This window comes from Oncorhynchus masou, chromosome 10 (genome assembly GCF_036934945.1).
Source record: "Oncorhynchus masou masou isolate Uvic2021 chromosome 10, UVic_Omas_1.1, whole genome shotgun sequence".
NCBI classification, from domain to species: Eukaryota; Metazoa; Chordata; class Actinopteri; order Salmoniformes; family Salmonidae; genus Oncorhynchus; species Oncorhynchus masou.
In genome coordinates, this window is record NC_088221.1 from 54,069,127 (window position 1) to 54,083,973 (window position 14,847).

Here is a 14,847-nt window from a genome sequence, read left to right on the forward strand (position 1 = left end):
ACACAGTAACTCCCTGTAGTATATACAGGTGAACACAGTAAGTCACTGTAGTATATACAGGTGAACACAGTAACTCCCTGTAGTATATACAGGTGAACACAGTAAGTCACTGTAGTATATACAGGTGAACACAGTAAGTCACTGTAGTATATACAGGTGAACACAGTAACTCCCTGTAGTATATACAGGTGAACACAGTAACTCCCTGTAGTATATACAGGTGAACACAGTAACTCCCTGTAGTATATACAGGTGAACACAGTAACTCCCTGTAGTATATACAGGTGAACACAGTAACTCCCTGTAGTATATACAGGTGAACACAGTAACTCCCTGTAATATATACAGGTGAACACAGTAACTCCCTCCCTGTAGTATATACAGGTGAACACAGTAACTCCCTCCCTGTAGTATATACAGGTGAACACAGTAACTCCCTCCCTGTAGTATATACAGGTGAACACAGTAACTCCCTGTAGTATATACAGGTGAACACAGTAACTCCCTGTAGTATATACAGGTGAACACAGTAACTCCCTGTAGTATATACAGGTGAACACAGTAACTCCCTGTAGTATATACAGGTGAACACAGTAACTCCCTGTAGTATATACAGGTGAACACAGTAACTCCCTGTAGTATATACAGGTGAACACAGTAACTCCCTGTAGTATATACAGGTGAACACAGTAACTCCCTGTAGTATATACAGGTGAACACAGTAACTCCCTGTAGTATATACAGGTGAACACAGTAACTCCCTGTAGTATATACAGGTGAACACAGTAACTCACTGTAGTATATACAGGTGAACACAGTAACTCCCTGTAGTATATACAGGTGAACACAGTAACTCCCTGTAGTATATACAGGTGAACACAGTAACTCCCTGTAGTATATACAGGTGAACACAGTAACTCCCTGTAGTATATACAGGTGAACACAGTAACTCCCTGTAGTATATACAGGTGAACACAGTAACTCCCTGTAGTATATACAGGTGAACACAGTAACTCCCTGTAGTATATACAGGTGAACACAGTAACTCCCTCCCTGTAGTATATACAGGTGAACACAGTAACTCCCTCCCTGTAGTATATACAGGTGAACACAGTAACTCCCTCCCTGTAGTATATACAGGTGAACACAGTAACTCCCTGTAGTATATACAGGTGAACACAGTAACTCCCTCCCTGTAGTATATACAGGTGAACACAGTAACTCCCTCCCTGTAGTATATACAGGTGAACACAGTAACTCCCTCCCTGTAGTATATACAGGTGAACACAGTAACTCCCTCCCTGTAGTATATACAGGTGAACACAGTAACTCCCTGTAGTATATACAGGTGAACACAGTAACTCCCTGTAGTATATACAGGTGAACACAGTAACTCCCTGTAGTATATACAGGTGAACACAGTAACTCCCTGTAGTATATACAGGTGAACACAGTAACTCCCTGTAGTATATACAGGTGAACACAGTAACTCCCTGTAGTATATACAGGTGAACACAGTAACTCCCTGTAGTATATACAGGTGAACACAGTAACTCCCTGTAGTATATACAGGTGAACACAGTAACTCCCTGTAGTATATACAGGTGAACACAGTAACTCCCTGTAGTATATACAGGTGAACACAGTAACTCCCTGTAGTATATACAGGTGAACACAGTAACTCCCTGTAGTATATACAGGTGAACACAGTAACTCCCTGTAGTATATACAGGTGAACACAGTAACTCCCTGTAGTATATACAGGTGAACACAGTAACTCCCTGTAGTATATACAGGTGAACACAGTAACTCCCTGTAGTATATACAGGTGAACACAGTAACTCCCTGTAGTATATACAGGTGAACACAGTAACTCCCTGTAGTATATACAGGTGAACACAGTAACTCCCTGTAGTATATACAGGTGAACACAGTAACTCCCTGTAGTATATACAGGTGAACACAGTAACTCCCTGTAGTATATACAGGTGAACACAGTAACTCCCTGTAGTATATACAGGTGAACACAGTAACTCACTGTAGTATATACAGGTGAACACAGTAACTCCCTGTAGTATATACAGGTGAACACAGTAACTCCCTGTAGTATATACAGGTGAACACAGTAACTCCCTGTAGTATATACAGGTGAACACAGTAACTCACTGTAGTATATACAGGTGAACACAGTAACTCCCTGTAGTATATACAGGTGAACACAGTAACTCCCTGTAGTATATACAGGTGAACACAGTAACTCCCTGTAGTATATACAGGTGAACACAGTAACCCCCTGTAGTATATACAGGTGAACACAGTAACTCACTGTAGTATATACAGGTGAACACAGTAACTCCCTGTAGTATATACAGGTGAACACAGTAACTCACTGTAGTATATACAGGTGAACACAGTAACTCCCTGTAGTATATACAGGTGAACACAGTAACTCACTGTAGTATATACAGGTGAACACAGTAACTCCCTCACTGTAGTATATACAGGTGAACACAGTAACTCCCTCACTGTAGTATATACAGGTGAACACAGTAACTCCCTCCCTGTAGTATATACAGGTGAACACAGTAAGTCACTGTAGTATATACAGGTGAACACAGTAAGTCACTGTAGTATATACAGGTGAACACAGTAACTCCCTGTAGTATATACAGGTGAACACAGTAACTCACTGTAGTATATACAGGTGAACACAGTAACTCCCTGTAGTATATACAGGTGAACACAGTAACTCCCTGTAGTATATACAGGTGAACACAGTAAGTCACTGTAGTATATACAGGTGAACACAGTAACTCCCTGTAGTATATACAGGTGAACACAGTAACTCACTGTAGTATATACAGGTGAACACAGTAACTCACTGTAGTATATACAGGTGAACACAGTAACTCCCTGTAGTATATACAGGTGAACACAGTAACTCCCTCACTGTAGTATATACAGGTGAACACAGTAACTCCCTCACTGTAGTATATACAGGTGAACACAGTAACTCCCTGTAGTATATACAGGTGAACACAGTAACTCACTGTAGTATATACAGGTGAACACAGTAACTCCCTGTAGTATATACAGGTGAACACAGTAACTCCCTCCCTGTAGTATATACAGGTGAACACAGTAACTCCCTCCCTGTAGTATATACAGGTGAACACAGTAACTCCCTGTAGTATATACAGGTGAACACAGTAACTCCCTGTAGTATATACAGGTGAACACAGTAACTCCCTCCCTGTAGTATATACAGGTGAACACAGTAACTCCCTGTAGTATATACAGGTGAACACAGTAACTCCCTGTAGTATATACAGGTGAACACAGTAACTCCCTGTAGTATATACAGGTGAACACAGTAACTCCCTGTAGTATATACAGGTGAACACAGTAACTCCCTGTAGTATATACAGGTGAACACAGTAACTCACTGTAGTATATACAGGTGAACACAGTAACTCCCTCCCTGTAGTATATACAGGTGAACACAGTAACTCCCTCCCTGTAGTATATACAGGTGAACACAGTAACTCCCTCCCTGTAGTATATACAGGTGAACACAGTAACTCCCTGTAGTATATACAGGTGAACACAGTAACTCCCTGTAGTATATACAGGTGAACACAGTAACTCCCTGTAGTATATACAGGTGAACACAGTAACTCCCTGTAGTATATACAGGTGAACACAGTAACTCCCTGTAGTATATACAGGTGAACACAGTAACTCCCTGTAGTATATACAGGTGAACACAGTAACTCCCTGTAGTATATACAGGTGAACACAGTAACTCCCTGTAGTATATACAGGTGAACACAGTAACTCCCTGTAGTATATACAGGTGAACACAGTAACTCCCTGTAGTATATACAGGTGAACACAGTAACTCCCTGTAGTATATACAGGTGAACACAGTAACTCCCTGTAGTATATACAGGTGAACACAGTAACTCCCTGTAGTATATACAGGTGAACACAGTAACTCACTGTAGTATATACAGGTGAACACAGTAACTCCCTGTAGTATATACAGGTGAACACAGTAACTCCCTGTAGTATATACAGGTGAACACAGTAACTCCCTGTAGTATATACAGGTGAACACAGTAACTCCCTGTAGTATATACAGGTGAACACAGTAACTCCCTGTAGTATATACAGGTGAACACAGTAACTCACTGTAGTATATACAGGTGAACACAGTAACTCCCTGTAGTATATACAGGTGAACACAGTAACTCCCTCACTGTAGTATATACAGGTACACAGTAACCCACCTGTACGTCCCAAAGCCATGCATCTTCCCATCTCTCCAGTGGCCCTGGTAACGATCACTCTTGTTGAGGATCTTGTTTGGCATTATACAGTCTCCATAGCTACAAGCACAGGAGACGAAAGCACAGTGGTTACAGCATCTGCATGTTGACCATGCCTCTCACACTACCTGGTTTCACCACTGTGAACTCGGACTAACACTGACCCGTCCTCCAGTCCTTGTTTAAAGGTCCCCGTGAACTTTCTGCCATCTGGCCATTTCATGATCCCTCTGTTCGAAAAAGAAGAAGACAATCTGTCAACACAAACAAAACAAAAAAAGTGTAGTTTGGCCTTATTATACAATAGTGCAGAATTGTACGTTAAGGTTAGACCTACTAGAAAGTGTAAATCATCTAGCTAATACAAAACGATTGGTTTTAGAACACCTTCAGTTCCCTGTTTTCTGTAACGTTCTCTGTAACGTTCTCTGTAAGGTTCTCTGTAAAGGTATCTGTAAGGTTCTCTGTAAAGGTATCTGTAAGGTTCTCTGTAAGGGTTATCTGTAAGGTTCTCTGTAAAGGTATCTGTAAGGTTCTCTGTAAAGGTATCTGTAAGGTTCTCTGTAAGGTTCTCTGTAAGGTTCTCTGTAAAGGTTATCTGTAAGGTTCTCTGTAAAGGTTATCTGTAAGGTTCTCTGTAAGGTTCTCTGTAAAGTTCTCTGTAAAGTTCTCTGTAAAGTGCTCTGTAACATTCTCTGTAAAGTGCTCTGTAACGTTCTCTGTAACGTTCTCTGTAAAGTGCTCTGTAACGTTCTCTGTAAAGTGCTCTGTAACGTTCTCTGTAACGTTCTCTGTAACGTTCTCTGTAACGTTCTCTGTAACGTTCTCTGTAAGGTTCTCTGTAAAGGTATCTGTAAGGTTCTCTGTAAAGGTATCTGTAAGGTTCTCTGTAAGGTTCTCTGTAAAGGTATCTGTAAGGTTCTCTGTAAGGGTTATCTGTAAGGTTCTCTGTAAAGGTATCTGTAAGGTTCTCTGTAAGGGTTCTCTGTAAGGTTCTCTGTAAGGTTCTCTGTAAGGGTTATCTGTAAAGTTCTCTGTAAAGTTCTCTGTAAAGTGCTCTGTAACGTTCTCTGTAACGTTCTCTGTAAAGTGCTCTGTAACGTTCTCTGTAAAGTGCTCTGTAACGTTCTCTGTAACGTTCTCTGTAACATTCTCTGTAAACCCGTCCCTCCTTTAGACTCACTTGCCGTGGGGTTTGCCAGACTGCCAGCGGCCTGAGTAGGAGGCATCCTTCAGACGTAGGTCTTTGTAGAAGATGTAGGAGGCGGTACGAGAGACAGCGGGGACCCCAGGACCGCTCCCCTCTCCGGTCAACACCGCCTCCACGGCCTGGTTAATAGCCCTCAGCCACTTAGCCTAGAGGGACAGAGGGAAACAGTGGGATAACACGTCAACCTTAAGAGTCAAAGACAGCTGTGGTTAGTCGGATGTGGATATACTGGGAGAGTTGGGATTATGAGGTGTGTCAACCAGACACTAGACTGAGAGCTGTACCTTCTCCTGAGCTGAGGATGCTATCAGAGTGAAACTCTCCTCTGGAGTTGTCACCTTAATTCCATACCTGGGGGGCAGAAGAAGACAACATTAAATAGAACTTTAGGAGATTTAAAAACAAGCTTTCTATGGGGTGTTGGTCGGATTCACGTTTATCGTCAAAGAAATGAGCGTTTCACCGAGGCTCGTACTCTGGAGCGGGATCGATTTGGAGGTGGAGGGTCTATCACGGTCTGGGGCGGTGTGTCACAGCATCATCTGATTGAGCTTGTTGTCATTGCAGGCAATCTCAATGCTGTGTGTTACAGGGAAGACATCCTCCTACCTCATGTGGTACCCTTCCTGCAGGCTCATCCTGACATGACCTTCCAGCATGACAATGCCACCAGCCATACTGCTCGTTCTGTGTGTGATTTCCTACAAGACAGGAATGACAGTGTTCTGCCATGGCCAGTGATGAGCCCGGATCTCAATCCCATTGAGCACGTCTGGGACCTGTTGGATCGGAGGGTGAGGGCTATGGTCGTTCCCCCCAGAAATGTCCGGGAACTTGCAGGTGCCTTGGTGGAAGAGTGGGGTAACATCTCGCAGCAAGAACCGGCAAATCTGGTGCAGGCCATGAGGAGGAGATGCACTGTAGTACTTAATGCAGCTGGTGGCCACACCAGATACTGACTGTTACTGTTGATTTTGACCCCCCCCCCCTCTTTGTTCAGGGACACATTATAAAACATTTGTTAGTCACATGTCTGAGAGAAGGATAGCAGGTAGACTAAACTTACAGGTTGCTGCTGGCAGTGATGGGTTCCACCCAGAGAGTGGACAGGGAGTAGACATGATGAGATGAGAACTGAAGGGAGACAGAACAGTGATGTCAGTGATGGGTTCCACCCAGAGAGTGGACAGGGAGTAGACATGATGAGATGAGAACTGAAGGGAGACAGAACAGTGATGTCAGTGATGGGTTCCACCCAGAGAGTGGACAGGGAGTAGACATGATGAGATGAGAACTGAAGGGAGACAGAACAGTGATGTCACAGCGCAGTGGATTTTTATGTTTCACATGTTTCAAATAAACAAGCAGAAGTCAAGCAGGATAAGCAGAACAAGCAGAACAAGCAGAACAAGCAGAACAAGCAGAACAAGCAGAACAAATAGAAGTCAAGTAGAACAAGCAGAACAAACAGAACAAATAGAAGTCAAGCAGAACAAGCAGAACAAGCAGAACAAATAGAAGTCAAGCAGAACAAGCAGAACAAGCAGAACAAGCAGAACAAGCAGAACAAGCAGAAGTCAAGCAGGACAAGCAGGACAAGCAGGACAGGCAGAATAAGCAGAACAAGCAGAACAAGCAGGACAAGCAGAACAAGCAGAACAAGCAGAACAAGCAGAACAAGCAGAAGTCAAGCAGAACAAGCAGAATTCCATGTGTTACAGGATGACTTGCATCTGGTAACACAAAACTACACTGAGTGTACAAAACATTAGAAACACCTTCATAATATTGAGTTGCACCCCATTTCCCCCCCCCCTTTTCCCCTCAGAACAGCCTCAATTCATCGGGACATGGACTCTACATGGTGTTGAAAGCGTTCCACAGGGATGCTGGTCCATGTTGACTCTACAAGGTGTTGAAAGCGTTCCACAGGGATGCTGGTCCATGTTGACTCTACAAGGTGTTGAAAGCGTTCCACAGGGATGCTGGTCCATGTTGACTCTACAAGGTGTTGAAAGCGTTCCACAGGGATGCTGGTCCATGTTGACTCTACAAGGTGTTGAAAGCGTTCCACAGGGATGCTGGCCCCATGTTGACTCTACAAGGTGTTGAAAGCGTTCCACAGGGATGCTGGCCCATGTTGACTCTACAAGGTGTTGAAAGCGTTCCACAGGGATACTGGCCCATGTTGACTCTACAAGGTGTCCAAAGCGTTCCACAGGGATGCTGGCCCATGTTGACTCTACAAGGTGTTGAAAGCGTTCCACAGGGATACTGGCCCATGTTGACTCTACAAGGTGTTGAAAAGCGTTCCACAGGGATGCTGGCCCATGTTGACTCAACAAGGTGTTGAAAGCGTTCCACAGGGATGCTGGCCCATGTTGACTCTACAAGGTGTTGAAAAGCGTTCCACAGGGATACTGGCCCATGTTGACTCTACAAGGTGTTGAAAGCATTCCACAGGGATACTGGCCCATGTTGACTCAACAAGGTGTTGAAAGCGTTCCACAGGGATGCTGGCCCATGTTGACTCTACAAGGTGTTGAAAAGCGTTCCACAGGGATACTGGCCCATGTTGACTCTACAAGGTGTCCAAAGCGTTCCACAGGGATGCTGGCCCATGTTGACTCTACAAGGTGTTGAAAGCGTTCCACAGGGATACTGGCCCATGTTGACTCTACAAGGTGTTGAAAGGGTTCCACAGGGATGCTGGCCCATGTTGACTCAACAAGGTGTTGAAAGCGTTCCACGGGGATGCTGGTCCGTGTTGAAAGCGTTCCACAGGGATGCTGGACCATGTTGACTCTACAAGGTGTTGAAAGCGTTCCACAGGGATGCTGGCCCATGTTGACTCTACAAGGTGTCCAAAGCGTTCCACAGGGATGCTGGCCCCATGTTGACTCTACAAGGTGTTGAAAGCGTTCCACAGGGATGCTGGCCCCATGTTGACTCTACAAGGTGTTGAAAGCGTTCCACAGGGATGCTGGCCCATGTTGACTCAACAAGGTGTTGAAAGCGTTCCACAGGGATGGTGGCCCATATTGACTCTACAAGGTGTCCAAAGCGTTCCACAGGGATGCTGGCCCCATGTTGACTCTACAAGGTGTCGAAAGCGTTCCACAGGGATGCTGGCCCATGTTGACTCTACAAGGTGTTGGAAAGCGTTCCACAGGGATGCTGGCCCCATGTTGACTCTACAAGGTGTTGAAAGCGTTCCACAGGGATGCTGGCCCATGTTGACTCTACAAGGTGTTGAAAGCGTTCCACAGGGATGCTGGCCCATGTTGACTCTACAAGGTGTTGAAAGCATTCCACAGGGATGCTGGCCCATGTTGACTCTACAAGGTGTTGAAAGCGTTCCACAGGGATGCTGGCCCATGTTGACTCTAATGCTTCCCACAGTTGTGTCAAGTTGGCTGGATGTCCTTTGGGTGGTGGATCATTCACAAAGGAAACTGTTGAGCGTTAAAAATCCAGCAGCGTTGTAGTTCTTGACACAAACCTCCCCTTCATCTACACTGATTGATGACATCATATCTTTCACCTGGATTCACCTGGTCAGTCACTGTCATGGAAAGAGCAGATGTTCCTAATGTTTTGTCCACTCAGTGTACATTGTAGATATTATTTTTAACCACGTTATGCAACTTTAAAAGAAATGTCATTGTTTATATTGTGAGAAGTTATAGTTTGTTTCATTTCTGTATTTCTTCGGTTTATGTTGCTGTACATGTAGAGTCATTTTTCAGTATCTGCTGAATCAATAGGTTTCTGGACGAGTCTCTTCCCCTTCTGCAGAAGCCTTGTGTGTGTGTGTGTGTGTGTGTGTGTGTGTGTGTGTGTGTGTGTGTGTGTGTGTGTGTGTGTGTGTGTGTGTGTGTGTGAATCAAGAGACAAAGAGGAGAAGGACATTCTGGGAACTCTAATGACACCGTCAAAAAGTCAAATGAGAGAAAATTATAAAACACACAGACAGCAGAAGCCTATAGCAGTCACCACAGCTCCAACAGAGAGAGCAGTAGCCTATAGCAGCTCCAACAGAGAGAGCAGTAGTCTATAGCAGCTCCAACAGAGAGAGCAGTAGTCTATAGCAGCTCCAACAGAGAGAGCAGTAGCCTATAGCAGCTCCAACAGAGAGAGCAGTAGCCTATAGCAGCTCCAACAGAGAGAGCAGTAGCCTATAGCAGCTCCAACAGAGAGAGCAGTAGTCTATAGCAGCTCCAACAGAGAGAGCAGTAGTCTATAGCAGCTCCAACAGAGAGAGCAGTAGTCTATAGCAGCTCCAACAGAGAGAGCAGTAGCCTATAGCAGCTCCAACAGAGAGAGCAGTAGCCTATAGCAGCTCCAACAGAGAGAGCAGTAGTCTATAGCAGCTCCAACAGAGAGAGCAGTAGCCTATAGCAGCTCCAACAGAGAGAGCAGTAGCCTATAGCAGCTCCAACAGAGAGAGCAGTAGCCCATAGCAGCTCCAACAGAGAGAGCAGTAGCCTATAGCAGCTCCAACAGAGTGAGCAGTAGCCTATAGCAGTCACCACAGCTCCAACAGAGAAAGCAGTAGCCTATAGCAGCTCCAACAGAGAGAGCAGTAGCCTATATCAGCTCCAACAGAGAGAGAGCAGTAGCCTATAGCAGCTCCAACAGAGAGAGCAGTAGTCTATAGCAGCTCCAACAGAGAGAGCAGTAGCCTATAGCAGCTCCAACAGAGAGAGCAGTAGCCTATAGCAGCTCCAACAGAGAGAGCAGTAGCCTATAGCAGCTCCAACATAGAGAGCAGTAGCCTATAGCAGCTCCAACAGAGAGAGCAGTAGCCTATAGCAGCTCCAACAGAGAGAGCAGTAGCCTATAGCAGCTCCAACAGAGAGAGCAGTAGCCTATAGCAGCTCCAACAGAGAGAGCAGTAGTCTATAGCAGTCACCACAGCTCCAACATAGAGAGCAGTAGTCTATAGCAGCTCCAACAGAGAGAGCAGTAGCCTATAGCAGCTCCAACAGAGAGAGCAGTAGTCTATAGCAGCTCCAACAGAGAGAGCAGTAGCCTATATCAGCTCCAACAGAGAGAGCAGTAGCCTATAGCAGCTCCAACAGAGAGAGCAGTAGTCTATAGCAGTCACCACAGCTCCAACAGAGAAAGCAGTAGCCTATAGCAGCTCCAACAGAGAGAGCAGTAGCCTATAGCAGCTCCAACAGAGAGAGCAGTAGCCTATAGCAGTCACCACAGCTCCAACAGAGAGAGCAGTAGCCCATAGCAGCTCCAACAGAGAGAGCAGTAGTCTATAGCAGCTCCAACAGAGAGAGCAGTAGCCTATAGCAGCTCCAACAGAGAGAGCAGTAGCCTATAGCAGCTCCAACAGAGAGAGCAGTAGCCTATAGCAGCTCCAACATAGAGAGCAGTAGCCTATAGCAGCTCCAACAGAGAGAGCAGTAGCCTATAGCAGCTCCAACAGAGAGAGCAGTAGTCTATAGCAGTCACCACAGCTCCAACATAGAGAGCAGTAGCCTATAGCAGCTCCAACAGAGAGAGCAGTAGCCTATAGCAGCTCCAACAGAGAGAGCAGTAGTCTATAGCAGCTCCAACAGAGAGAGCAGTAGCCTATATCAGCTCCAACAGAGAGAGCAGTAGCCTATAGCAGCTCCAACAGAGAGAGCAGTAGCCTATAGCAGCTCCAACAGAGAGAGCAGTAGCCTATAGCAGCTCCAACAGAGAGAGCAGTAGCCTATAGCAGCTCCAACAGAGAGAGCAGTAGCCTATATCAGCTCCAACAGAGAGAGCAGTAGCCTATAGCAGCTCCAACAGAGAGAGCAGTAGTCTATAGCAGCTCCAACAGAGAGAGCAGTAGCCTATAGCAGCTCCAACAGAGAGAGCAGTAGCCTATAGCAGCTCCAACAGAGAGAGCAGTAGCCTATAGCAGCTCCAACATAGAGAGCAGTAGCCTATAGCAGCTCCAACAGAGAGAGCAGTAGCCTATAGCAGCTCCAACAGAGAGAGCAGTAGCCTATAGCAGTCACCACAGCTCCAACAGAGAGAGCAGTAGCCTATAGCAGCTCCAACAGAGAGAGCAGTAGCCTATAGCAGCTCCAACAGAGAGAGCAGTAGCCTATAGCAGCTCCAACAGAGAGAGCAGTAGTCTATAGCAGCTCCAACAGAGAGAGCAGTAGCCTATAGCAGTCACCACAGCTCCAACAGAGAGAGCAGTAGCCTATAGCAGCTCCAACAGAGAGAGCAGTAGCCTATAGCAGCTCCAACAGAGAGAGCAGTAGCCTATAGCAGCTCCAACAGAGAGAGCAGTAGTCTATAGCAGCTCCAACAGAGAGAGCAGTAGCCTATAGCAGCTCCAACAGAGAGAGCAGTAGCCTATAGCAGCTCCAACAGAGAGAGCAGTAGTCTATAGCAGCTCCAACATAGAGAGCAGTAGCCTATAGTAGCTCCAACAGAGAGAGCAGTAGCCTATAGCAGCTCCAACAGAGAGAGCAGTAGCCTATAGCAGCTCCAACAGAGAGAGCAGTAGCCTATAGCAGCTCCAACAGAGAGAGCAGTAGCCTATAGCAGCTCCAACAGAGAGAGCAGTAGCCAATAGCCGCTCCAACAGAGAGAGCAGTAGCCTATAGCCGCTCCAACAGAGAGAGCAGTAGCCTATAGCAGCTCCAACAGAGAGAGCAGTAGCCTATAGCAGCTCCAACAGAGAGAGCAGTAGCCTATAGCAGCTCCAACAGAGAGAGCAGTAGCCTATAGCAGCTCCAACAGAGAGAGCAGTAGCCTATAGCAGCTCCAACAGAGAGAGCAGTAGCCTATAGCAGCTCCAACAGAGAGAGCAGTAGCCTATAGCAGCTCCAACAGAGAGAGCAGTAGCCTATAGCAGCTCCAACAGAGAGAGCAGTAGCCTATATCAGCTCCAACAGAGAGCAGTAGCCTATAGCAGCTCCAACAGAGAGAGCAGTAGCCTATAGCAGCTCCAACAGAGAGAGCAGTAGCCTATAGCAGCTCCAACAGAGAGAGCAGTAGCCTATAGCAGCTCCAACAGAGAGAGCAGTAGCCTATAGCCGCTCCAACAGAGAGAGCAGTAGCCTATAGCAGCTCCAACAGAGAGAGCAGTAGCCTATAGCAGCTCCAACAGAGAGAGCAGTAGTCTATAGCAGCTCCAACAGAGGAGGTTCATCAACTGATGATTTGATTTGAACTGTCAACAAACCAGAATAAAGGACAACAGTGTTCATTGAAAAGGACCTTCTCAAAGGACAGTGTTGCAATGTTTCAGCCAGGTTACAACAGGGTAAGTTGTACTGTAAGTCACCGCTGATAAGGCTCTGTGCTGTGTAAATACAACAGGAGGACAAAGCCTGGGTCAAATCTCCTAACCCAGGCCACTGTTCCACAATCACACCCAAAACAGACATACAGGCAGCCAAGGACAGCCCCTGGCCTGGGAGTCTCAGTTCAGTAGCTTGGAAAATGTACGACAAGCTTTCTCAAGCCAAACCACAAGATCCCAGGAGATACAATACCAGGAGAGGACAGGTTCAATCCCAAGACAACAGCACATAGTGTATACTTACAAAGCTCTTAGAGGGGATGGTACCCTGATGGAATAAAGACAATATCAGCCTTATATAATCAAATCTTACCAACTCTTTCACTTGTTTCAATAGTTCCTTACCAACTCTCATTGTTTTCAATAGTTCCTTACCAACTCTCATTGTTTTCAATAGTTCCTTACCAACTCTCATTGGTTTCAATAGTTCCTTACCAACTCTCATTGGTTTCAATAGTTCCTTACCAACGCTTTCATTGTTTTCAATAGTTCCTTACCAACTCTCATTGGTTTCAATAGTCCCTTACCAACGCTCATTGGTTTCAATAGTTCCTTGCCAACTCTTTCACTTGTTTCAATAGTACCTTACCAACTCTTTCATTGGGGTTTCAATAGTTCCTTACCAACTCTCATTGGTTTCAATAGTCCCTTACCAACTCTCATTGGTTTTAATAGTCCCTTACAAACTCTTTCATTGGGGTTTCAATAGTTCCTTACCAACTCTCATTGGTTTCAATAGTCCCTTACCAACTCTCATTGGTTTTAATAGTCCCTTACAAACTCTTTAATTGGGGTTTCAATAGTCCCTTACCAACTCTTTCATTGGGGTTTCAATAGTCCCTTACCAACTCTTTCATTGGGGTTTCAATAGTCCCTTACCAACTATTTCATTGGTTTCAATAGTCCCTTACAAACTCTCATTGGGGTTTCAATAGTCCCTTACAAACTCTCATTGGGGTTTCAATAGTTCCTTACCAACTCTCATCCCCAGTGAGACAGGGTCTATGTCTGCTGATTCAGTGAGACAGGGTCTAGGTCTGCTAGTTCAGTGAGACAGGGTCTAGGTCTGCTGGTTCAGTGAGACAGGGTCTAGGTCTGCTGGTTCAGTGAGACAGGGTCTATGTCTGCTGATTCAGTGAGACAGGGTCTAGGTCTGCTGGTTCAGTGAGACAGGGTCTAGGTCTGCTGGTTCAGTGAGACAGGGTCTAGGTCTGCTGGTTCAGTGAGACAGGGTCTAGGTCTGCTGGTTCAGTACCACTACGTCTCGTCTCCTCGTTCAGTGTAACAGGGTCTAGGTCTGCTGGTTCAGTCCCACTACGTCTCGGCTCCTCGTTCAGTGAGACAGGCTCCTTGTTCAGTGAGACAGGGTCTTAGGGAACAGCAAAGTTCTAGCTGTGCCAGAATGTTTTAGCCTTGTTCGTGTAGCGTGGCTGGTCTTATGAGCCGATCCCGGTGACCAATAAGAACACGGCTGTCCTTTAGTATGCACACAATAATACGACTCTTGTGAATAGTCAGATTAATATTAATAGTTTGATTTAAACGTACACATGCTTTGCAAAAAATTATATATAATCTTGATTACATGACATCTGAAATCAGGCTAAATGATTGGACTTTGATAAATGCACAAAAACCTCAATCAAAATAAACGTTTTACTATAGCGACCATGTTATCTTTGGGGAGCACAGACATCAACATATTCTACATGAAAACTATTTCTAAGATACATACTTTCAGTTTTTTCCGAACTCAATTCCCTCTTTAGACACCCTCAGATCAAACCTCTACAGTCGATGGTCCCTACGTCAGCTCAGATCAAACCTCTACAGTCGATGTAGCCTACATCAGCTCAGATCAAACCTCTACAGTCGATGTAGCAGCTCAGATCAAACCTCTACAGTCGATGTAGCCTACATCAGCTCAGATCAAACCTCTACAGTCGATGGTCCCTACATCAGCTCAGATCAAACCTCTACAGTCGATGGTCCCTACATCA

The 14,847-nt window shown here is 45.4% G+C and overlaps 1 protein-coding gene across 1 annotated transcript in view; it reads right to left on the bottom strand.

Annotated features, from left to right (window-relative positions):
- The window catches only part of als2a (alsin Rho guanine nucleotide exchange factor ALS2 a), a 98,656-nt gene that overhangs the window by 50,135 nt on the left and 33,674 nt on the right, over positions 1-14,847 (bottom strand). Inside the window, exons 17-21 of the mRNA XM_064977010.1 lie at positions 6,608-6,675; positions 5,826-5,892; positions 5,515-5,687; positions 4,496-4,561; positions 4,293-4,391 (exon numbers count right to left, since the gene is read on the bottom strand). Of these exons, the coding sequence (XP_064833082.1) occupies positions 4,293-4,391; positions 4,496-4,561; positions 5,515-5,687; positions 5,826-5,892; positions 6,608-6,675 (473 nt within the window). The remainder of the gene's footprint in view (positions 1-4,292; positions 4,392-4,495; positions 4,562-5,514; positions 5,688-5,825; positions 5,893-6,607; positions 6,676-14,847) is intronic.